Raw genomic sequence first — 25,867 nt, forward strand, 5'->3', positions numbered from 1 at the left:
ACAGTGACAGGATTCCCCACTGACTGCAGTCTGTGCAGTGTTACACAGTGACAGGATTCTCCACTGACAGCAGTCTGTGCAGTGTTACACAGTGACAGGATTCTCCACTGACAGCAGTCTGTGCAGTGTTACACAGTGACGAGACAGTTAGTGTCACTGACCAACATACAAAATAGAAGCTTTGAGTTAGAAATCTTTTATTCATTTCAGGCACATGAATATTTTAAGAAACAGAAATACCTGTTGGGCTAAAGTTGGCACCTTTTGCTTTTATGAGAGATGTCTCACCTTTTGCCTTTCTCATGGATTGTTATTCAGTCAGCCTGAACACCTGGTATCTACTGAATCTACTGCTTGCTCTGAATGTCAAACTACAGTGCATTCAGGACTACTCCAATCAACTAGTGTGTCTACTGAATCTCTTGGAACTATAATATGTTTTTACATGTGTGCACGTCTCTCGATTCATATGTGTGTGTTTATGTACATGTATCTATGTGTGAGTGTCTGATCACATATTGCTTCATATTTCCTCCTGTGTGCCCATGCCCCTGAGCCAGGAGGCCCCAGCTAGAAGGAAACTTGAGATGATAGGTTGGAAAAGGACCCTGAAACCAATGATTTATCACAGGTTTCAGAACTTTCCCAGGTTAGTCTCTGTGACTCACTTTATACTGAAGTACTACAAAGTAGTGTGAGCTGTAGTAACGTGGCTTAGTGCATGAGTGTACTAGCTGGTGTGGTACTGATGTGCACAGACCCTGGATCGTTCCTGATCCAGTGTGGCTCAGTCACACCTGGATGCTGCCTAAAGAGACATGGAGTGTGCTGGGGGGAGGAACAGGTGGTATCACTGTAAGCCCTGGGGAGTTAGGGAGAGGCCCGGGGGAATAGAGAGCCCGGGCAAGGGTGGGAGATGGAGAGCCCCAGGGGGAATAGGGAGTCCGGGCAAGGGTGGGAGAGGGAGTGCCCCGGGGGGAATAGGGAAGGGGTGCTCCGGTGGGAACGGGATTCCCGGAAGTGGGGGGCAAGAGGGTGAGCCCAGGAGGGAGGAAGGGGGACCCCGAGGTAGGGGGGGAGGGTGAAATGAGGGTGAGCCCTGGGGAGGGGGGGAAAGAGGGTGAGCCCAGGGGGGAGGAAGGGGGACCCCGAGGTAGGGGGGGAGGGAGAAATGTGGGTGAGCCCCGGGGAGGGGTGAGGAAGGGGGAGCTCCGGGGTGGGGGGTGGGAGGGAGGAAGTGGGAGGGTGAGCCCCAGGGAGGGGTGAGGAAGGGGGAGCCCCAGGGAGAATAGTGAGCCTCTCTCCAACTCCCACACCCAGACACTCAGCTTGAGCTCCCTTCAGCCGCAGATTCCAGCCAGGTGGAGCAGGGATCCTGCCACCTCTTTCAACTCCTCGTCCATGTCCGAGAATCCCACCGCTTCCCGCCTCCCAGGGCACGTGCTGCCCTCTGATCCCTCCACAGCCGGGGGTTCTCGGAGGCTCAGGGGAATGTAGCCGCTGTCCGTCAGTGAGTCCTTGGCCTCCTCATCCTCTGAACTGTCCTCCATCTCCCACTCGCCACCACTCATGAATCCCTCGCTGTCGTCATCCTCATCGTGACTGAGCCTTTCTGACAAGCTCCTGTGTCTCTCCTGGTCGCTTGGTGCTGGTGGCAAAAGCTCCCATCCGTCTGCCTTCACCAGGCTGTAGTTGTGATCTCCACTGGCTGCAGCGAAGGGGGCTGGTGCCCGGCTAGTGAGACGCGAGCCTCCCCAAAGGGGAAGAAACGGCAGGTCAGGGCTGGAGAAAAGGAAGCAAAATGTGTGGGAATCAGATAGAAACTCATCCTCCCACCCGTCTGTCCCCACCTCCCCTGTCTGTCCCCCCCCCTACCCTCATTTGTCTCTCCCTTTAACCCCCCTGTCTGTTTCCCCACCCTCCCTGCCTTCTGTCTCCACCTTCCTTTCCAGTCCATCTGTCTGCCCACACCATCCTGTATTTTACTAACTGGAGGACTGTTGAGTGCAATACCTGTTTGTCAGGGTAGACTCTTCATTATCAGTTCTGCTGGTCCTATCATGAGAGAGTGCGGCAGTAACACAAGGTTCTCGATTCGCTTCGGAAAGCTGCTCCTGGATTTGTCCAGCTAGAGAATGGAAACAAAGCTGGAGTTAGAGCTGAGCTGAGCCCCTAATCGATACAGTAAGAGTCCTGTCTACACAGTTATAGAGGCACTGGACAAGGTCCAAAACAGAGTTACAAGAATGATACCAGATCAGAGAGGTTATCACTATCAGGAAAGACTGAACAGGCTGGGGCTCTTTTCTCTAGAAAAGAGAAGGCTGAGGTGGTGACCTGATAGAGGACTTTAAAATGATGTAGGGGGTTCGATAGGGTCAATGGAGAGAAGATGTTTCCACTTGTGAGGGAGACCAGAACAAAGGGAACATCAATGTAAAACAGTCTCTAATAAATCCAATCGGGATTTCAGGAGAATCTCCTTTCCCCAGAGAGTGGGGAGAATGTGGAACTCACTACCACAGGGAGTGGTTGAGGTGAATAGTATCGATATATTTAAGGGGAAGCTGGATAAACACACGAGGGAGAAAGGAATAGAAGGATAGGGTGATGGGGTGAGATGGAGAGGGGGGTGGGAGGAGGCTCATGTGGAGCAGAAACCCCAGCACAGATCGGACGGACTGAATGGCCTCTCAATGCAATTCTACCTACACAATGTGTTGGTATTTAAGCACGGGATTGTACAGGAAGTGCACAGTGCATTCCTGATCTTGGTCTGGTTAATAGCATGGAGAATGTGACTACTTCCTACTGGGCCTATTTACAGCAGTTGGACCATGTAGCTTTAAGAGGACATGGACATTTCATCTTAGTACAACCTCCCCTCGACCCCTCCACTTCCTCTCATTTTTCCAGTAATGGATGGACAGAAATTCCCTCCAGCTAAATGTTGACACAATGCTTTCAAAAATAATTTAATCAGCATTGTTCATGACCGTCGTTCCAATCTTCCCTGTGGCTTAGTCTTTCCAAGCAGTGGTTTTCCAGTGACTGCAGCATGAGTGGCAGATCATTGAGCCCTGTCCAAAAACCCTGTTACCCGACCACTGATCCCACCCCCGACCACTGATCCCACCCAACCCCCCCCCGACCACTGATCCCACCCCCCGGACACTGATCCCACCCAACCCCCCCCCCCGACCACTGATCCCCCCCCCGACCACTGATCCCCCCCCCGGACACTGATCCCCCCCCGGACACTGATCCCCCCCCGGACACTGATCCCACCCAACCCCCCCCCGACCACTGATCCCACCCCCGGACACTGATCCCACCCCCCGGACACTGATCCCACCCCCCGGACACTGATCCCACCCCCCGACCACTGATCCCCCCCCCCGGACACTGATCCCACCCCCCGGACACTGATCCCACCCCCCGGACACTGATCCCACCCCCCGGACACTGATCCCACCCCCCGACCACTGATCCCACCCCCCGAACACTGATTCTACCCAACCCCCCCCCCCCCGCCGACCACTGATCCCACCCCCGGACACTGATCCCACCCCCCGGACACTGATCCCACCCCCCGGACACTGATCCCACCCCCCGACCACTGATCCCCCCCCCCGGACACTGATCCCACCCCCCGGACACTGATCCCACCCCCGACCACTGATCCCACCCCCCGGACACTGATCCCACCCAACCCCCCCCCCGACCACTGATCCCACCCCCCGGACACTGATCCCACCCCCGACCACTGATCCCCCCCCCGAACACTGATTCTACCCAACCCCCCCCCCCCCGCCGACCACTGATCCCACCCCCGGACACTGATCCCACCCCCCGGACACTGATCCCACCCCCCGGACACTGATCCCACCCCCCGGACACTGATCCCACCCCCCGAACACTGATTCTACCCAACCCCCCCCCCCCCCGCCGACCACTGATCCCACCCCCGGACACTGATCCCACCCCCCGACCACTGATCCCCCCCCCCGGACACTGATCCCACCCCCCGGACACTGATCCCACCCCCCGGACACTGATCCCACCCCCCGGACACTGATCCCACCCAACCCCACCCCCGACCACTGATCCCACCCCCCGAACACTGATTCTACCCAACCCCCCCCCCCCCGCCGACCACTGATCCCACCCCCGGACACTGATCCCACCCCCCGGACACTGATCCCACCCCCCGACCACTGATCCCCCCCCCCGGACACTGATCCCCCCCCCCGGACACTGATCCCACCCCCCGGACACTGATCCCACCCCCCGACCACTGATCCCCCCCCCCGGACACTGATCCCACCCCCCGGACACTGATCCCACCCCCGGACACTGATCCCACCCCCCGACCACTGATCCCCCCCCCCGGACACTGATCCCACCCCCCGGACACTGATCCCACCCCCCGGACACTGATCCCACCCCCCGACCACTGATCCCCCCCCCCGGACACTGATCCCACCCCCCGGACACTGATCCCACCCCCGACCACTGATCCCACCCCCCGGACACTGATCCCACCCAACCCCCCCCCCGACCACTGATCCCACCCCCCGGACACTGATCCCACCCCCGACCACTGATCCCACCCCCGACCACTGATCCCACCCCCTGGACACTGATCCCACCCAACCCCCCCCCCGACCACTGATCCCACCCCCCGGACACTGATCCCACCCAACCCCCCCCCCCGACCACTGATCCCACCCCCCGGACACTGATCCCACCCAACCCCCCCCCCCCTCCCCCGACCACTGATCCCACCCCCCGGACACTGATCCCACCCCCCGGACACTGATCCCACCCAACCCCCCCCCCGACCACTGATCCCACCCCCCGGACACTGATCCCACCCAACCCCCCCCCCGACCACTGATCCCACCCCCCGGATACTGATCCCACCCCCCGGACACTGATCCCACCCAACCCCCCCCCCGACCACTGATCCTACCCACCGGACACTGATCCCACCCAACCCCCCCCCCCCCCCCGACCACTGATCCCACCCCCGGACACTGATCCCACCCAACCCCCCCCCCCCCCCGACCACTGATCCCACCCCCGGACACTGATCCCACCCAACCCCCCCCCCCCCCCGACCACTGATCCTACCCACCGGACACTGATCCCACCCAACCCCCCCCCCCCACCCCGACCACTGATCCTACCCACCGGACACTGATCCCACCCAACCCCCACCCCCCCCCGACCACTGATCCTACCCCCCGGACACTGATTCTACCCAACCCCCCACCGACCACTGATCCCACCCAACCCCCCCCCCCCCCCCGACCACTGATCCCACCCCCGGACACTGATCCCACCCAACCCCCCCCCCCCACCGACCACTGATCCTACCCCCCGGACACTGATCCCACCCAACGCCCCCCCCCCCCCGACCACTGATCCCACCCCCGGACACTGATCCCACCCAACCCCGCCCCCCCCCGACCACTGATCCCACCCCCGGACACTGATCCCACCCAATCCCCCACCCCCCGACCACTGATCCCACCCCCGGACACTGATCCCACCCAACCCCCCCCGACCACTGATCCTACCCACCGGACACTGATCCCACCCAACCGCCCCCCCCCCCGACCACTGATCCCACCCACCACCCCCCCCCCCTCCCCCCCCGGACACTGACTCCACCTCCTCCCCGGACACTGATTTCACCCCCTCCCCGATCATTGATTCCACCCCCTCCCCAGACACTGATTCCACCCCCTCCCCGACCACTGATTCCACCGCCCCCCCCCCCCGCACACTGATTCCACCCCCTCCCTGGACACTGATTCCACCCCCTCCCCAGACACTGATTCCACCCCCTCCCCGACCACTGATTCCACCGCCCCTCCCCCCCCGCACACTGATTCCACCCCCTCTCCGGACACTGATTCCACCCCCTCCCCGGTCACTGATTCCACCCCCTCCCCGGACACTGATTCCACCCCCTCCCTGGACACTGATTCCACCCCCTCCCCAGACACTGATTCCACCCCCTCCCCAGACACTGATTCCACCCCCTCCCCGGTCACTGATTCCACCCCCTCCCTGGACACTGATTCCACCCCCTCCCCAGACACTGATTCCACCCCTCCCCAGACACTGATTCCACCCCCTCCCCGACCACTGATTCCACCCCCTCCCCAGACACTGATTCCACCGCCCCCCCCCCCCCGCACACTGATTCCACCCCCTCTCCGGACACTGATTCCACCCCCTCCCCAGTCACTGATTCCACCCCCTCCCTGGACACTGATTCCACCCCCTCCCCAGACACTGATTCCACCCCCTCCCCGGACACTGATTCCACCCCCTCCCCGGTCACTGATTCCACCCCCTCCCTGGACACTGATTCCACCCCCTCCCCAGACACTGATTCCACCCCCTCCCCGGGCACTGATTCCACCCCCTCCCTGGACACTGATTCCACCCCCTCCCCAGACATTGATTCCACCCCCTCCCTGGACACTGATTCCATCCTCACCCCGGGCACTGATTCCACCCCCTCCCCGGACACTGATTCCACCCCCTCCCCGGACACTGATTCCACCCCCTCCCCAGACACTGATTCCATCCTCACCCCGGGCACTGATTCCACCCCCTCCCTGGACACTGATTCCACCCCCTCCCCAGACACTGATTCCACCCCCTCCCTGGACACTGATTCCATCCTCACCCCGGGCACTGATTCCACCCCCTCCCTGGACACTGATTCCACCCCCTCCCCAGACACTGATTCCACCCCCTCCCCGGACACTGATTCCACCCTCACCCCGGGCACTGATTCCACCCCCTCCCCGGACACTGATTCTACCCCCTCCCCGGACACTGATTCCACCCCCTCCCCGGACACTGATTCCACCCCCTCACCGGACACTGATTTCACCCCCTCCCCGGACACTGATTCCACCCCCTCCCCGGACACTGATTCCATCCTCACCCCGGGCACTGATTCCACCCCCTCCCCGGACACTGATTCCACCCCCTCCCTGGACACTGATTCCACCCCCTCCCCGGGCACTGATTCCACCCCCTCCCCGGACACTGATTCCACCCCCTCACCGGACACTGATTCCACCCCCTCCCCGGACACTGATTCCACCCCCTCCCCGGACACTGATTCCACCCTCACCCCGGGCACTGATTCCACCCCCTCCCCGGGCACTGATTCCACCCCCTCCCTGGACACTGATTCCACCCCCTCCCCGGACACTGATTCCACCCCCTCCCCGGACACTGATTCCACCCCCTCCCCGGACACTGATTCCACCCTCACCCCGGGCACTGATTCCACCCCCTCCCCAGACACTGATTCCACCCCCTCCCTGGACACTGATTCCACCCCCTCCCCGGACACTGATTCCACCCCCTCCCCGGACACTAATTCCACCCCCTCCCCGGACACTGATTCCACCCCCTCCCTGGACACTGATTCCACCCCCTCCCCGGACACTGATTTCACCCCCTCCCCGGACACTGATTCCACCCCCTCCCCGGACACTGATTCCATCCTCACCCCGGGCACTGATTCCACCCCCTCCCCGGACACTGATTCCACCCCCTCCCCGGACACTGATTCCACCCCCTCCCCGGGCACTGATTCCACCCCCTCCCCAGACACTGATTCCACCCCCTCCCCAGACACTGATTCCACCCCCTCCCTGGACACTGATTCCATCCTCACCCCGGGCACTGATTCCACCCCCTCCCTGGACACTGATTCCACCCCCTCCCCAGACACTGATTCCACCCCCTCCCCGGACACTGATTCCACCCTCACCCCGGGCACTGATTCCACCCCCTCCCCGGACACTGATTCTACCCCCTCCCCGGACACTGATTCCACCCCCTCCCCGGACACTGATTCCACCCCCTCACCGGACACTGATTTCACCCCCTCCCCGGACACTGATTCCACCCCCTCCCCGGACACTGATTCCATCCTCACCCCGGGCACTGATTCCACCCCCTCCCCGGACACTGATTCCACCCCCTCCCTGGACACTGATTCCACCCCCTCCCCGGGCACTGATTCCACCCCCTCCCCGGACACTGATTCCACCCCCTCACCGGACACTGATTCCACCCCCTCCCCGGACACTGATTCCACCCCCTCCCCGGACACTGATTCCACCCTCACCCCGGGCACTGATTCCACCCCCTCCCCGGGCACTGATTCCACCCCCTCCCTGGACACTGATTCCACCCCCTCCCCGGACACTGATTCCACCCCCTCCCCGGACACTGATTCCACCCCCTCCCCGGACACTGATTCCACCCCCTCCCCGGACACTGATTCCACCCTCACCCCGGGCACTGATTCCACCCCCTCCCCAGACACTGATTCCACCCCCTCCCTGGACACTGATTCCACCCCCTCCCCGGACACTGATTCCACCCCCTCCCCGGACACTAATTCCACCCCCTCCCCGGACACTGATTCCACCCCCTCCCTGGACACTGATTCCACCCCCTCCCCGGACACTGATTTCACCCCCTCCCCGGACACTGATTCCACCCCCTCCCCGGACACTGATTCCATCCTCACCCCGGGCACTGATTCCACCCCCTCCCCGGGCACTGATTCCACCCCCTCCCCGGACACTGATTCCACCCCCTCCCCGGACACTGATTCCACCCCCTCCCCGGGCACTGATTCCACCCCCTCCCTGGACACTGATTCCACCCCCTCCCCGGACACTGATTCCACCCCCTCACCGGACACTGATTCCACCCCCTCCCCGGACACTGATTCCACCCCCTCCCCGGGCACTGATTCCACCCCCTCCCTGGACACTGATTCCACCCCCTCCCCGGACACTGATTCCACCCCCTCACCGGACACTGATTCCACCCCCTCCCCGGACACTGATTCCACCCCCTCACCGGACACTGATTCCACCCCCTCACCGGACACTGATTCCACCCCCTCCCCGGGCACTGATTCCACCCCCTCCCCGGACACTGATTCCACCCCCTCCCCGGACACTGATTCCACCCCCTCCCCGGGCACTGATTCCACCCCCTCCCTGGACACTGATTCCACCCCCTCCCCGGACACTGATTCCACCCCCTCCCCGGACACTGATTCCACCCCCTCCCCGGACACTGATTCCACCCCCTCACCGGACACTGATTCCACCCCCTCACCGGACACTGATTCCACCCCCTCCCCGGGCACTGATTCCACCCCCTCCCCGGACACTGATTCCACCCCCTCCCCGGACACTGATTCCACCCCCTCCCCGGGCACTGATTCCACCCCCTCCCTGGACACTGATTCCACCCCCTCCCCGGACACTGATTCCACCCCCTCCCCGGACACTGATTCCACCCCCTCCCCGGACACTGATTCCACCCCCTCCCCGGACACTGATTCCACCCCCTCCCCGGACACTAATTCCACCCCCTCTCACCCACTGTCGGTGGCTGAACCAGATTGTCAATTCCGCCCTCTTCTCCATCCCTCGATTCCCATCGCTCCACCATTGGTGGCCGTGCCTTCAGCTGCCTGGGGCCCTAAGCTCTGGAATTCCCTCCCTAAACCTCTCCGCCTCTCTCTCTCCTCCTTTAAGACGCTCCTTAAAAACCGACCTCTTTGCCTGAGTTTTTGGTCGCCTGTCCCTAATATCTCCTTCTGTGGCTCAGGGTCAAATTTTGTTGCATTACACTCCTGTGAATCACCCCCTCGGGATCTTTTACTCTATATATAAATGTAAGTTATTGTTGCTTGCCTCCTTGATGTCCTGTTGGACCCTGACCTGAGCTTTCGGTCCCATATCCGCTGTCACCAAGAATGCGTACGTCCGGCTGTGTAACATTGCCTGTCTCCACTCATTGTTTTTTCCTGCTCTGCAGGGACGGCAAGGAGTATGGCCCTGTCTGTGAGGGGGTGCGGGGATGGGTATCAGAGCAGTGAGGACAGATAGCTTGGGTCACAGGGGCTCCGTCACCTCTAGCTGCTGTAAGTACGCAGAGATAGGCAAAGCCAATCGTGGCTGCTTGCTATGGTAACTCTGCAGAGGGGAGTTATTGGCTTGATTGAGGCCCTGGGGTTCAGCAGCATCAGGGGATGAGTGAAGCAGTAAGTGGGGTCGCACAGAGGCCCTCACCACCCCTTCCTCCACCCAGCTAACTCCCCAACTCTGCTGCAGCTGTTGACCCCACCGCCTTCCCGCTGGTACCCTCTACTGTCTCAGCTAAGGAAGTGTGGGGAGAAGGCCCACACACACAGGTATGGGCAGCAAGTGCCAGAACCCTGTCCCATAATCAAGACCCCAGTCCAGCTGAATATGGTCTACTCTCAATCATCATGCATGCACATCCAACTACAGCACATGTCCCTGGACTGTGGTTAGGATTGAGAAGCTGGCCTGTTCTGTGAGTTGTGGGTTTGAGCCCCACTCCTGAGTCTCGAGCCCAAAATTCAGGCCGACACACTGGTGCCGGTGCTGAGGGAGCACTGCACTTTCGGAGGGTCAGTACTGAGGGAGTGCCGCACTGTCGGAGGGTCAGTGCTGAGGGAGCGCCACACTGTCGGAGGGTCAGTGCTGAGGGAGCGCCGCACTGTCGGAGGGTCAGTGCTGAGGGAGCGCTGCACTGTCGGAGGGTCAGTACTGAGGGAGTGCCACACTGTCGGAGGGTCAGTACTGAGGGAGTGCCGCACTGTCGGAGGGTCAGTACTGAGGGAGTGCTGCACTGTCGGAGGGTCAGTACTGAGGGAGTGCCGCACTGTCGGAGGGTCAGTACTGAGGGAGTGCTGCACTGTCGGAGGGTCAGTACTGAGGGAGCGCCGCACTGTCGGAGGGTCAGTACTGAGGGAGCGCCGCACTGTCGGAGGGTCAGTGCTGAGGGAGCGCCGCACTGTCGGAGGGTCAGTACTGAGGGAGCGCCGCACTGTCGGAGGGTCAGTACTGAGGGAGCACTGCACTTTCGGAGGGTCAGTACTGAGGGAGTGCCGCACTGTCGGAGGGTCAGTGCTGAGGGAGCGCCACACTGTCGGAGGGTCAGTGCTGAGGGAGCGCAGCACTGTCGGAGGGTCAGTGCTGAGGGAGCGCTGCACTGTCGGAGGGTCAGTACTGAGGGAGTGCCGCACTGTCGGAGGGTCAGTACTGAGGGAGTGCCGCACTGTCGGAGGGTCAGTACTGAGGGAGTGCTGCACTGTCGGAGGGTCAGTACTGAGGGAGTGCCGCACTGTCGGAGGGTCAGTACTGAGGGAGTGCCGCACTGTCGGAGGGTCAGTACTGAGGGAGCGCCGCACTGTCGGAGGGTCAGTACTGAGGGAGCGCCGCACTGTCGGAGGGTCAGTGCTGAGGGAGCGCCGCACTGTCGGAGGGTCAGTACTGAGGGAGCGCCGCACTGTCGGAGGGTCAGTACTGAGGGAGTGCTGCACTGTTGGAGGGTCAGTGCTGAGGGAGTGCTGCACTGTCGGAGGGTCAGTACTGAGGGAGTGCCGCACTGTCGGAGGGTCAGTACTGAGGGAGTGCTGCACTGTCGGAGGGTCAGTACTGAGGGAGTGCTGCACTGTCGGAGGGTCAGTGCTGAGGGAGTGCTGCACTGTCGGAGGGTCAGTACTGAGGGAATGCTGCACTGTCGGAGGGTCAGTACTGAGGGAGTGCTGCACTGTCGGAGGGTCAGTACTGAGGGAATGCCGCACTGTCGGAGGGTCAGTACTGAGGGAGTGCCACACTGTCGGAGGGTCAGTACTGAGGGAGTACTGCACTGTCGGAGGTACCGTCTTTCAGATGAGACATTAAACCGAGGCCCCCGTCTGCCCTCTCGGGTGGGTGTAAAAGATCCCACGGCCACTATTGGAAGAAGAGCAGGGGAGTTCTCCCCGGTGTCCTGGGGACAATATTTATCCCTCAACTAACATCACTAAAAACAGATGATCCGGGTCATTATCACATTGCTGTTTGTGGGATCTTACTGTGTGCTAATTGGCTGCTGCGTTTCCTAAAATGTAACAATGACTGTGCTTCAGGAGAGGTGCTAATTGTGTGTAAAATGCTTTGGGACATCGGTGGTGGTGAAGGATGCTGTACAGATGCAAGTCTGCCTTTTTTACAGTCAGGGCCAGGGGATATTGTACAGAATCACAGGGTGCTAAGTGAGTGGGATGGAGTCTGGGCTAGGGGACATTGTATCAGGCCTGTGGAGGGATTTCACACTCCCCAGTGGTGTTGCTGCTTGTTTTCTTACTCACTGCTCCATGATGAGCAGGACTTGTTCTTTAGCTGCTCAACAATATCAGTGCCTGCCGGCCAGAGATATAATTCCCATTCCCCAGACACTGGGAGTCTCTTGCTGTAGAGGAACAGGCAGAAGTGGGGGGGGGTTTGTTCCAATTGACTCACCTGGGTCCTGTGTGTAGGGTGGGTCCAGCGGATCTGCGGCACAGGAGCTGGTACACAGAGAGAGAGAGGCAGGGTTATTGTGAGAGGCTGTTCAGATATCACTGTCTTCTTCCCCAATCACATTATTACAAACTATCTACAGCACAGACACAGGCCATTCAGCCCGTCCACTCCGTGCTGGTGTTTATGGACCAAATGAGCCTCCTCCCACCCCCTCTCCATCTCACCCTATCACCATATCCTTCTATTCCTTTCTCCCTCATGTATTTATCCAGCTTCCCCTTAAATATATCGATACTATTCACCTCAACCACTCCCTGTGATAGTGAGTTCCACATTCTCCCCACTCTCTGAGGAAAGAAGTTTCTCCTGAATTCCCCATTGGATTTATTACTGTCTGTCTTATATTGATGTTCCCCTAGTTCTGGTCTCCCCGACAAGTGGAAACATCTTCTCTCCATCGACCCTATCGAACCCCTTTCATCATTTTCAAGTCCTCTATCAGGTCACCACCTCAGCCTTCTCTTTTCTAGAGAAAAGAGCATGTTCAATCTTTCCTGGTAGGTATAACCTCTCAGTTCTGGTATCATCCTTGTCATTTCTGTTTGCACTTTCTCCAGTGCCTCTGTATCCTTTTTTACAACATGGAGACCAGCCGAGTTCACAGTAAGTGTGATTTAACGTAAGGTTCTATACAAGTTGAACATAACTTACCTGCTTTTCAGTTCTATCCCTCGAGAAATAGAGTCATAAAGTCATTTACAGCACAGAAGGAGGCTATTTGGCCCAACAAGTCGATGCCAGCTCTCCACAGAGCTATGCTGTCAGTCCCACTCCCCAGCTCGATCCCTGTAGCCCTGCAAGTCTATTTCTCTCAGGTGGCTATCCAACTTCCTCTTGAAGTCATTGATCGTCTCCACTTCCACCACCCTTAAGGGTGGGCAGTGAGTTCCAGGTCATTACCACCCGCTGCGTAAAAAACTGCTTCCTCAAATTACCCCTGCATCTTTTATCCAATCCTTGTACTATTTGTTAATGGGAACAGCTTTTCCTTGTCTATCTTCACTAAGTCTGTCATAATCTTGTACATTTCTATTAAATCTCCTCTCAGTCTCTTTTGTTCTAAGGAGAAGAACCCCAGCTTCTCCAACCTAACCTTGTAACTAAAATCCCCCATCCCTGGAACCATTCTTGTAAATCTCCTCTGCACCCTCTCAAGGACCCTCACATCCTTCCTGAAGTGTGGTGACCAGAACTGAATGCAATACTCTAGTTGTGTCCCAACCAGACCTTTTTAAGGTTTCAGCATAACTTCCCTGCTTTTGTACTCAATGCCTCTATTTATGAAGTCCAAGATCCCAAACATTTTACTAACCACTCTCTCAATATGTCCTGTCACCTTCAAAGATCGATGCACATGAACCCCCAGGTCCCTCTGTTCCTGCACACTCTTTACAACCACGTCATTAAGTATATACTGCCTCTCCCTATATATAAATGAAGCCCAGTGCTTGGCTTGCTTTTTCATGAGCTTATTAATCTGCATCGCTAATTTTAGTAATAGCCGAAAATTGGTCATTTGCTGTTTTGTGGGATCTTGCTGAGCACAAAATGGCTGCACTTCAATCAAAAGTAGATCCTGTAAAGCACTCCAGGACATCCTGAGAGTGGAACAAGGCTCCAGATTCCATCAAATCCGTTCTGTCCTTGTATCTGAGGATGGGGAAGTTTGGAAGTTTCCTGTAATGTCACCCTGCTGCTGGAGTGACTTATCACACACTGACTGTCTCTCTGATACACTTACCCGAGAGGGGGGCTGTGGATGTACAGAGCTCTTTTCCTGATGGTGTGCAGAAGATTGGGTCTAGATTCCTCATCGATACACCAAAACGAACCTTTACCCAGAGCCTGGCAACAGAAACAAACCTGGCGCAAGTGTTTCAGGCAGAATTTCACCCTCAGAGTCTTTGAGCATGTAACATTGCTCTGAACTCAAACCCTGCATTATTTTGGTGATGATCTTAAATTTATCCCATCTAGTTACCAACTCATTAACCAATGGAACTAGTGTAGCTAATCTCAGCTTCGCAGAATTTTCACCTCCTCCTCCCACTCACAAATCCCATCTTAACCGCCACCATTCTGGTGGAAAGAGCTTCCTTGACTCCAGTCTCTCCTCAATATTAAAACCTCCCGTTATAGCTTAGTGAATCACTGCTCCACCTCACTCTCCCCCATTCCCTCATTGTCCTGTTCCTCATTCACTCCCCTTGTTCTTCCCCCTCACTGCCGCATTCCTCTCCTCACACTCCCATTCCTCCCCTCAAACCCCTGTTCCTCTCCCTCATACACCCCTCACTTCCCTCGTTCCCTCCCCCACTTGCCACATACTCTCTCACTCCCCTCATTTCCCCCTCACTCTCCTTGTTCTTTGTCCTCACTCTTCCATTCCTCTCCCACATATACTTCTCACTGCCCTCATGCACTCCTCACCTCTTCCGCTCCTCCTCACTTCCCCTGTTCCCCTTTAGTCCCCTTGTTTCCCCCTCACTCCCCTCGTTCCCCGCCCCTCATTTCCCACATTCTCTCTTGCTCCTCCCGCATGCCTCCCTCACTCTTTTGGATTCCCCGCCCCCCACCCCTCCCCACCCCATGTTCCTCACCTCCCTCCCATGTTTCTCCACTCTCTTGAAGCACCTGTTGAGGGACAGGTTGTGCCGCACTGAGTTCTTCCAGCCCACAGGCGCCCTCTTGAAGTACGGATAATGCTTCAAAATCCACTTGTAAATCTCCTTCACCGGCAAACACTGAGTAGGCGAGCCTTTGATGGCCATGAAGATCAGGCAGTTGAAGGAGTAGGGGGGCTTGGAGGCATTCTGAGGCTGGTGGAGGGTGGGTGAGGGGGATGGGGGGAAGTCTTTGGCCTGAACTGGCTGGGAGTCTGCCAGGGCCTCCCCTGCCAGGCTCATGACCATCAGTAGGTTCTTGCTCTCATGCAGCCAGTTGAGGTTGGTCAGCTCCTCGTCCTCCCTCGCCTCGCGTTCGCTGGAGGAGCAGTCGAGCCCCAAGGCCCTTCCCCAGCTGACCTGTGACCCCCAGCAGGGGGCTGGGCTGCTGCTTCTCTCTCGCCTCTCTCCTGCATTGAGCCACCTTCCGTCCATTTTGATCGGAGGGCAAGCGGCCGAAGGTACCTCAGTCACCCCCTAAAGAAAAGAAAGAGACTTGCATTTCTATAGTGCCTTTCACCACCTCAGAACATCCCAAAGCACTGCCCAGCCAGTGAACTTTCTGAAGTGCAGACACTGTTGTATTGTAGGAAATGCGGCAGCCAATTTACGCACAGCAAGATCCCACAAAGAGCAATGTGATAAATGACCAGATCATTTGTTTTCAATTGATGGTCCCAGGGATGAGGGACTTCAGTTAGTGTGGAGAGACTGGAGAAGCTGGGATTGTTCTCCTGAGAGCAGAGAAGGTTAAGGGGAGAATGGCCTCCTCCTGTGCTGTATCAATTCTAGGGAAAAGAAAGATATTGGATGCTGGAAATGGGAACAGACAATGTGCTGGAGGATCCCTGATTCAGGTGCAATTGCTGCTGAAATGTGAGTGCAGGGGAGGGAGGGGCAGCAGCGCCCATATGTTACATGTACATGTACAGTGCCATCAGTTTCCAGCTGTTGATATCAAATTGCCCAGGTGGAGGCCATTCAGCCCATCATGCCTGTGCTGGCTCCTTGAAAGATCTATCTAATTAGTCCCCTCGCTGCTCTTTCCCCCCATAGCCCTGCAAATTTCTCCTTTTCAACTATTTATCCAATTCCTCTTTTGAAAGTTACTATTGAATCTGCTTCCACCGCCCTTTCAGGCAGCGCGTTCCAGATCACAACAACTCACTGTGTAAAACAAATTCTCCTCATTTCCCCCTCTGGTTCTTTTACCAATTCTCTTCAATCTGTGTCTCTCTGGTTACCGACCCTCCTGCCACTGGAAACAGTTTCTCCTCAACCTCTAAATCAAGCGGAGATTTAGTGGAATGCCTCTATTAAACCTCCTCCTTCCCTCCTGTGCTCTAAAGAGAACAATCCCAGCTTCTCCAGTCTCTCCACATTAATTGAGGTCCCTCACTGCCTTTTTACTTGCATGATTCAGGGAAAATTGATACTTCCCTTCCACCTCCTGCCCCGAAATCTGTGTGTGCCAGCTTGGCCTGGGGCCCTCCTGCTCTGGCTGGGATCCGGCATAGTAGGAATTCTAGCAGGTTCGAGTGGTGGATAGAGTCAGCTTCACCCGGCCTCCTGCTTGCCCTGGGGAACCCTCACCATCCATTGCGAAAAGACAATAGCCGGTAAGTCGATACCCCCCAAGACCCTAGGCTGTCTGTTCCTAAGTCACAACCCAGCCAAACTGCAGGCTTTCTCCCAGACACAACAATGATACCATCTGGGCCTGTGTGGGACCTAATGTTGCCACCCCTCCAGGATTGCCCTGGAGTCTCCAGGAATTGAAGATTACTCCCATTAGATACAGCACATGTAATATATCACTCAATTATATACAGCACAGTGATATATTACTCCCATTAGATACAGCACATGTAATATATCACTCAATTATATACAGCACTGATATATTACTCCCATTAGATACAGCACATGTAATATATCACTCAATTATATACAGCACAGTGATATATTACTCCCATTAGATACAGCACATATAATATATCACTCAATTATATACAGCACAGCGATATATTACTCCCATTAGATACAGCACATGTAATATATCACTCAATTATATACAGCACAGCGATATATTACTCCCATTAGATACAGCACATGTAATATATCACTGAATTATATACAGCACAGTGATATATTACTCCCATTAGATACAGCACATGTAATATATCATTATTATATACAGCACAGCGATATATTACTCCCATTAGATACAGCACATGTAATATATCACTCAATTATATACAGCACAGTGATATATTACTCACATTAGATACAGCACATATAATATATCACTCAATTATATACAGCACAGCGATATATTACTCCCATTAGATACAGCACATGTAATATATCACTCAATTATATACAGCACAGCGATATATTACTCCCATTAGATACAGCACATGTAATATATCACTGAATTATATACAGCACAGTGATATATTACTCCCATTAGATACAGCACATGTAATATATCACTCAATTATATACAGCACAGCGATATATTACTCCCATTAGATACAGCACATATAATATATCACTCAATTATATACAGCACAGCGATATATTACTCCCATTAGATACAGCACATGTAATATATCACTCAATTATATACAGCACAGCGATATATTACTCCCATTAGATACAGCACATGTAATATATCACTGAATTATATACAGCACAGCGATATATTACTCCCATTAGATACAGCACATGTAATATATCACTCAATTATATACAGCACAGCGATATATTACTCCCATTAGATACAGCACATGTAATATATCACTGAATTATATACAGCACAGTGATATATTACTCCCATTAGATACAGCACATGTAATATATCACTCAATTATATACAGCACTGATATATTGCTCCCATTAGATACAGCACATGTAATATATTACTCCCATTAGATACAGCACATGTAATATATCACTGAATTATATACAGCACAGCGATATATTACTCCTTTTAGATACAGCACATGTAATATATCACTCAATTATATACAGCACTGATATATTACTCCCATTAGATACAGCACATGTAATATATCACTCAATTATATACAGCACTGATATATTACTCCCATTAGATACAGCACATGTAATATATCACTCAATTATATACAGCACAGTGATATATTACTCCCATTAGATACAGCACATGTAATATATCACTCAATTATATACAGCACTGATATACTACTCCCATTAGATACAGCACATGTAATATATCACTATTATATACAGCACAGCGATATATTACTCCCATTAGATACAGCACATGTAATATATCACTCAATTATATACAGCACTGATATATTACTCCCATTAGATACAGCACATGTAATATATCACTCAATTATATACAGCACTGATATATTACTCCCATTAGATACAGCACATGTAATATATCACTCAATTATATACAGCACTGATATATTACTCCCATTAGATACAGCACATGTAATATATCACTCAATTATATACAGCACTGATATATTGCTCCCATTAGATACAGCACATGTAATATATCACTCAATTATATACAGCACTGATATATTGCTCCCATTAGATACAGCACATGTAATATATCACTCAATTATATACAGCACAGCGATATATTACTCCCATTAGATACAGCACATGTAATATATCACTCAATTATATACAGCACTGATATATTACTCCCATTAGATACAGCACATGTAATATATCACTCAATTATATACAGCACAGTGATATATTACTCCCATTAGATACAGCACATGTAATATATCACTCAATTATATACAGCACAGTGATATATTACTCCCATTAGATACAGCACATGTAATATATCACTCAATTATATACAGCACAGTGATATATTACAGAAAGTGCTGGAAATACTCAGCAGTTCTAGCAGCATCTATATAGAGAGAAACAGAGTTAATGTTTCAGGTCAGTAACCTTTCATCAGAACTTCATCAGAGGCCCAATTCTAGAAGGGCAACTACCCCAGGCTGTGGAGGAGGGCCCCAGGCTGGGGAGAATCAGAGATGTTTTGTTTGGGTGGTGTCGCACACCCATTGGCTGAGGTCAGGGGGCATATCAAATAAACAGGGGCTGAACTGCTGAGGGGAAATACACATAGAACAGTAAGAAGGAGTGAGCAGATTTTGAGCGAAGGCTTCTGGTACCAGCCCCTCACCCAATAAATCTTAGAGAGGGAGGTCAGTTTCCTTAGGGATTCTCTCATTGTGATGTCAACAGGAACCTCCGTTTCTTGATAGTGTTGCTATTGCTTGACACTCCCTAATTAATGGTGATAATTCTGGATGCTGAGTTTGCAGCCCCAGGTTGCCTGTGATGTGGGGGAGGGGAGATGCGCTGAGCTCACTATGTATGCAGGTGACCGTGCCAACCTGTTTAGAAAATAACTCCCTCACCGCTGTCCCTGTGCTGCTGTGGATCTCTGTCCCTCGGGGGGGTGGAAGCTTGTTCCCAACATACTCTGTGTTCCTGCTGCTGAGGGTGTCTCACAACTGTCTCTCTGCTGGCAGTACAACAATTACCCTTGGTGGTAAACCTCTATGTCGAGAAAGAGAGGGGGAGAGGGAGAAAGATGGAAATTGATATGCATGAAATTGCAGGGCTATGAGAGAAAAAAAGCAGGGAGGTATTGGATTAATTGGATAGAACTTCCAAAGAGCTGGCACCAGCATGAGGGGCTGAATGGCCTCCTTCTGTGCTGTTAGATTCTCTGAAATCTTTGGAAACTCCATTAGTTATATCTTAAAGCTTATTGGGTAGTTTAGTGTAGTGGTAATGTTACTGGATTAATAATTCAAAGAACGTGAGTTCCAATCCCATCACAACAGTTTGAAACATCTGGAATTAGGGTTGTCAGAAAAACCGAACGGATTCATTCTTTAGGGGAGGAAACCTTCCGTCCTCACCCAGTTTGGGTCTAAATGTGCCTCCAGTCCTGCCACCAACCATCTCCCCCCAACACACAATGAGGATGGTGATGATATTGTTTGTGCTCCATAATTGTGTGGATCATTCTGGATGGTCAGTTTGCAGCTTCATCTAAAACTGTGCAATGGCCCAGGAAGCCACTTGGGGTAATTAGGGAATGGGCAATAAACGCGAGGCTTGCTAGTGATGCCCATATCCTGAGAATGAGAATCCTTGTGTTCAAATCTCTTCACCCTATCTCTGTAACCTCCTCCAACCCCCCCTATCTCTGTAACCTCCTCCAACACCTACAACCCTCCCTATCACTGTAACCTCCTCCAACCCCTACAACCCTCCCTATCTCTGTACCCACCTCCAACACCTACAACCCTCCCTATCACTGTAACCTCCTCCAACACCTACAACTCTCCCTATCACTGTAACCTCCTCCAACCCCTACAACCCTCCCTATCACTGTAACCTCCTCCAACCCCTACAACTCTCCCTATCTCTGTAACCACCTCCAACCCCTACAACCCTCCCTATCACTGTAACCTCCTCCAACACCTACAACTCTCCCTATCACTGTAACCTCCTCCAACCCCTACAACCCTCCCTATCACTGCAACCTCCTCCAACCCCTACAACCCTCCCTATCACTGTAACCTCCTCCAACCCCTACAACCCTCCCTATCACTGTAACCTCCTCCAACACCTACAACTCTCCCTATCACTGTAACCTCCTCCAACCCCTACAACCCTCCCTATCACTGCAACCTCCTCCAACCCCTACAACCCTCCCTATCACTGTAACCTCCTCCAACCCCTACAACCCTCCCTATCACTGTAACCTCCTCCAACACCTACAACCCTCCCTATCACTGTAACCTCCTCCAACCCCTACAACTCTCCCTATCACTGTAACCTCCTCCAACCCCTACAACCCTCCCTATCACTGTAACCTCCTCCAATCCCTACAACTCTCCCTATCTCTGTAACCACCTCCAACCCTTACAACCCTCCCTATCACTGTAACCTCCTCCAACACCTACAACTCTCCCTATCTCTGTAACCTCCTCCAACACCTACAACCCTCCCTATCACTGTAACCTCCTCCAACCCCTACAACCCTCCCTATCACTGCAACCTCCTCCAACCCCTACAACCCTCCCTATCACTGTAACCTCCTCCAACCCCTACAACCCTCCCTATCACTATAACCTCCTCCAACCCCTACAACCCTCCCTATCTCTGTAACCTCCTCCAACACCTACAACCCTCCCTATCACTGTAACCTCCTCCAACCCCGACAACTCTCCCTATCTCTGTAACCTCCTCCAGCCCCTACAACCCTCCCTATCTCTGTAACCTCCTCCAACACCTACAACCCTCCCTATCACTGTAACCTCCTCCAACCCCTACAACTCTCCCTATCTCTGTAACCTCCTCCAACACGTACAACCCTCCCTATCACTGTAACCACCTCCAACACCTACAACCCTCCCTATCACTGTAACCTCCTCCAACCCCTACAACCCTCCCTATCTCTGTAACCTCCTCCAACCCCCCCTATCACTGTAACCTCCTCCAACACCTACAACCCTCCCTATCACTGTAACCTCCTCCAACCCCTACAACTCTCCCTATCACTGTAACCTCCTCCAACCCCTACAACCCTCCCTATCACTGTAACCTCCTCCAACCCCTACAACTCTCCCTATCTCTGTAACCACCTCCAACCCCTACAACCCTCCCTATCACTGTAACCTCCTCCAACACCTACAACTCTCCCTATCTCTGTAACCTCCTCCAACACCTACAACCCTCCCTATCACTGTAACCTCCTCCAACCCCGACAACCCTCCCTATCACTGCAACCTCCTCCAACCCCTACAACCCTCCCTATCACTGTAACCTCCTCCAACCCCTACAACCCTCCCTATCACTGTAACCTCCTCCAACACCTACAACCCTCCCTATCACTGTAACCTCCTCCAACCCCTACAACTCTCCCTATCACTGTAACCTCCTCCAACCCCTACAACCCTCCCTATCACTGTAACCTCCTCCAATCCCTACAACTCTCCCTATCTCTGTAACCTCCTCCAACACCTACAACCCTCCCTATCTCTGTAACCTCCTCCAACACCTACAACCCTCCCTATCACTGTAACCTCCTCCAACCCCGACAACTCTCCCTATCTCTGTAACCTCCTCCAGCCCCTACAACCCTCCCTATCTCTGTAACCTCCTCCAACACCTACAACCCTCCCTATCACTGTAACCTCCTCCAACCCCTACAACTCTCCCTATCTCTGTAACCTCCTCCAACACGTACAACCCTCCCTATCACTGTAACCACCTCCAACCCCTACAACCCTCCCTATCACTGTAACCTCCTCCAACCCCGACAACTCTCCCTATCTCTGTAACCTCCTCCAGCCCCTACAACCCTCCCTATCACTGTAACCTCCTCCAACCCCTACAACTCTCCCTATCTCTGGAACCACCTCCAACCCCTACAACCCTCCCTATCACTGTAACCTCCTCCAACACTTACCACCCTCCCTATCACTGTAACCTCCTCCATCCCCTACAACCCTCCCTATCACTGTAACCTCCTCCAACCCCTACAACCCTCCCTATCTCTGTAACCTCCTCCAACACCTACCACCCTCCCTATCTCTGTAACCTCCTCCAACACCTACCACCCTCCCTATCTCTGTAATCTCCTCCAACTCTTACAACCCTCCGTATCACTGTAACCTCCTCCAACCCCTACAACCCTCCCTATCACTGTAACCTCCTCCAACCCCTACAACCCTCCCTATCTCTGTAACCTCCTCCAACACCTACCGCCCTCCCTATCTCTGTAGCCTCCTCCAATACCTACCACCCTCCCTATCTCTGTAACCTCCTCCAACCCCTACAACCCTCCCTATCACTGTAACCTCCTCCAACTCCTACAACCCTCCCTATCACTGTAACCTCCTACAACCCTCCCTATCTCTGTAACCTCCTCCAACCCCTACAACACCCCCGATCTCTGTAACCTCCTCCAACGCCCTCAACCCTCCCTATCTCTGTAACCTCCTCCAACCCCAACCACCCTCCCTATCACTGTAACCTCCTCCAGCCCCTCCAACCCTCCCTATCACTGTAACCTCCTCCAACCCCAACCACCCTCCCTATCTCTGTAACCTCCCCCTGCCCCTACAACCCTCCCTATCACTGTAACCTCTCCCTGCCCCTACAACCCTCCCTATCACTGTAACCTCCTCCAGCCCCTATAACCCTCCCTATCTCTGTAACCTCCTCCAGCCCCTACAACCCTCCCTATCTCTGTAACCTACTCCAGCCCCTACAACCCTCCCTATCTCTGTAACTTCCTACAACCCTCCCTATCTCTGTAACTTCCTACAACCCTCCCTATCACTGTAACCTCCTACAACCCCCCCTACCTCTGTAACCTCCTCCAACCCCCTCAACCCTCCCTATCTCTGTAACCTCCAACCCCAACCACCCTCCCTATCACTGTAACCTCCTCCAACCCCAACCACCCTCCCTATCTCTGTAACCTCCTCCAGCCCCTACAACCCTCCCTATCTCTGTAACCTCCTCCAGCCCCTACAACCCTCCCTATCTCTGTAACCTCCTCCAGCCCCTACAACCCTCCCTATCTCTGTAACCTCCTCCAGCCCCAACCACCCTCCCTATCACTGTAACCTCCTCCAACCCCAACCACCCTCCCTATCTCTGTAACCTCCTCCAGCCCCTACAACCCTCCCTATCTCTGTAACCTCCTCCAGCCCCTACAACCCTCCCTATCTCTGTAACCTCCTCCAACCCCAACCACCCTCCCTATCACTGTAACCTCCTCCAACCCCAACCACCCTCCCTATCTCTGTAACCTCCTCCAGCCCCTACAACCCTCCCTATCTCTGTAACCTACTCCAGCCCCTACAACCCTCCCTATCTCTGTAACTTCCTACAACCCTCCCTATCTCTGTAACTTCCTACAACCCTCCCTATCACTGTAACCTCCTACAACCCCCCCCTACCTCTGTAACCTCCTCCAACCCCCTCAACCCTCCCTATCTCTGTAACCTCCAACCCCAACCACCCTCCCTATCACTGTAACCTCCTCCAACCCCAACCACCCTCCCTATCTCTGTAACCTCCTCCAGCCCCTACAACCCTCCCTATCTCTGAAACCTCCTCCAGCCCCTACAACCCTCCGAGATCTCTGCGCTCTCTTGTCCATCCCCCGATTCCCATCGCTCCACCATTGGCGGCCGTGCCTTCAGCTGCCTGGGCCCCAAGCTCTGGAATTCCCTCCCTAAACCTCTCCGCTTCTCTCTCTCCTCCTTTAAGACGCTCCTTAAAACCGAGCTCTTTGACCGAGCTTTTGGTCGCCTGTCCCTAATATCTCCTTATGTGGCTCGGGGTCAAATTCTGTCTGATTTACGCTCCTGTGAAGCACCTTGGGGATGTTTCATTCTCTATTAAGGTTGCTATATAAATAGAAGTTGTTGTTAAATAAAGCTGCTTTGTGATGCAGTGGGCAGTCTGCATAACAATTACTGAGGGACAAATTCATTAATTATTTTTACTTGGTTCAATGCAATGTGCATTGGCTGCTGAATAGTTAACTCGTTACCCAGTCCTCTCCCAGCCCATCACAAACACCCCCTACCCCCAACCAAGATACATCCGATAATAGGAGATGATCAGGATGCAGAAAGGTGCAAGAATTTCCATCTCCTTTCTCCTCTGCAAACGGATGTGTTGCAAGAAGATTGTTTCCTTCCTTCCTTCCATTCAGCGGACGGGGAGAGAGGGATTTACTGTCAATGCAGGATGGGAATCTGCAAACGCGGAGCAGGGATGCATTTAATTGCAGCGGTTGTTTTGAGGTCAGGGTTTGACGCATCGCTTTGCAGAGAGGGAGGGAATGTTTGCAAATGGGATTGCTGTAGGAAGCACTGCTTGCTTCAGTATGATGTCCTTACCTGGAGGACAGCCCGCTCGCCCTGTGAACTGGCCGCACTTGCAGTTCCTGACACACACACTGGATGGTGGAAATTTCAGGCAGATTCTGCAAACCCTTTCCAGTGACACTCGTGCAGTTTCAGTTTTTTTGAAAAGGTTCCCCTCGCCACCTCTTTCCCCCTTCTTACCTGGAGCTGTATCCTTCCCTGTCTCTCTCACCCGGACTCATTGCTTTGCTGCTCAGAGAGGAAATCTCCAGCATGACGCTGAAAATCCGCCTGGGCATCTCCATGGGAACATACATTCCAGGCTTCATCTCCATTTACAGTCTCTCTCTCTCTCTCTCTCTCTTCATTCACACACTGCAGCTTTCAGCTCTTGCCAGCTCCCTCTTACCCCTTCACAACCGTTCCCAATCCAGTCTCCCTTCTCCCATATTATGTGCATCCCAGCACCGAAGGGGGTAAAACACTGTTGTGCCCAGTTGATTGACTGGACGGGTGGCAGAGCGAGTTCCTGGCATCCAAGTCCGTTCTTGGTTTCAAGACAGAAAATGCTGGAAATACTCAGCAGGTCTGGCAGCATTTGTGGAGAGAGAGAAACAGAGTTAACATTTCAGACAGCCGAATTGAGTCCCAAGGGACAGGCTTCTGGGGTGGAGGGACTGAGGGAGATGGTGAGAAGGCACCAGGACGTCACCGTACACACTCTGCAGCCTCCCAGTCCCGATGTCTCATCCCCTTTCGGGCACGGGGCTGGTTTTATTTGCTATCCTATTCAGTGGTGCCAGTG

General features: G+C 54.0%; 1 protein-coding gene across 1 annotated transcript; it reads right to left on the minus strand.

Annotated features, from left to right (window-relative positions):
- Positions 1-258: 258 nt before the first annotated feature.
- On the minus strand, positions 259-25,157 carry LOC137355838 (forkhead box protein N2-like). Its single transcript, XM_068021413.1, has 6 exons — positions 25,096-25,157; positions 15,053-15,592; positions 14,194-14,297; positions 12,390-12,436; positions 2,014-2,128; positions 259-1,782 (listed from the first exon to the last, which is right to left on the minus strand). The coding sequence occupies exons 2-6, from the start codon at positions 15,548-15,550 to the stop codon at positions 1,341-1,343; spliced, it is 1,206 nt and encodes a 401-aa protein (XP_067877514.1). The 5' UTR covers positions 15,551-15,592; positions 25,096-25,157; the 3' UTR covers positions 259-1,340.
- Positions 25,158-25,867: the final 710 nt, after the last annotated feature.

This window comes from Heterodontus francisci, chromosome 44 (assembly GCF_036365525.1).
Source record: "Heterodontus francisci isolate sHetFra1 chromosome 44, sHetFra1.hap1, whole genome shotgun sequence".
In the NCBI taxonomy this organism is placed as follows: Eukaryota; Metazoa; Chordata; class Chondrichthyes; order Heterodontiformes; family Heterodontidae; genus Heterodontus; species Heterodontus francisci.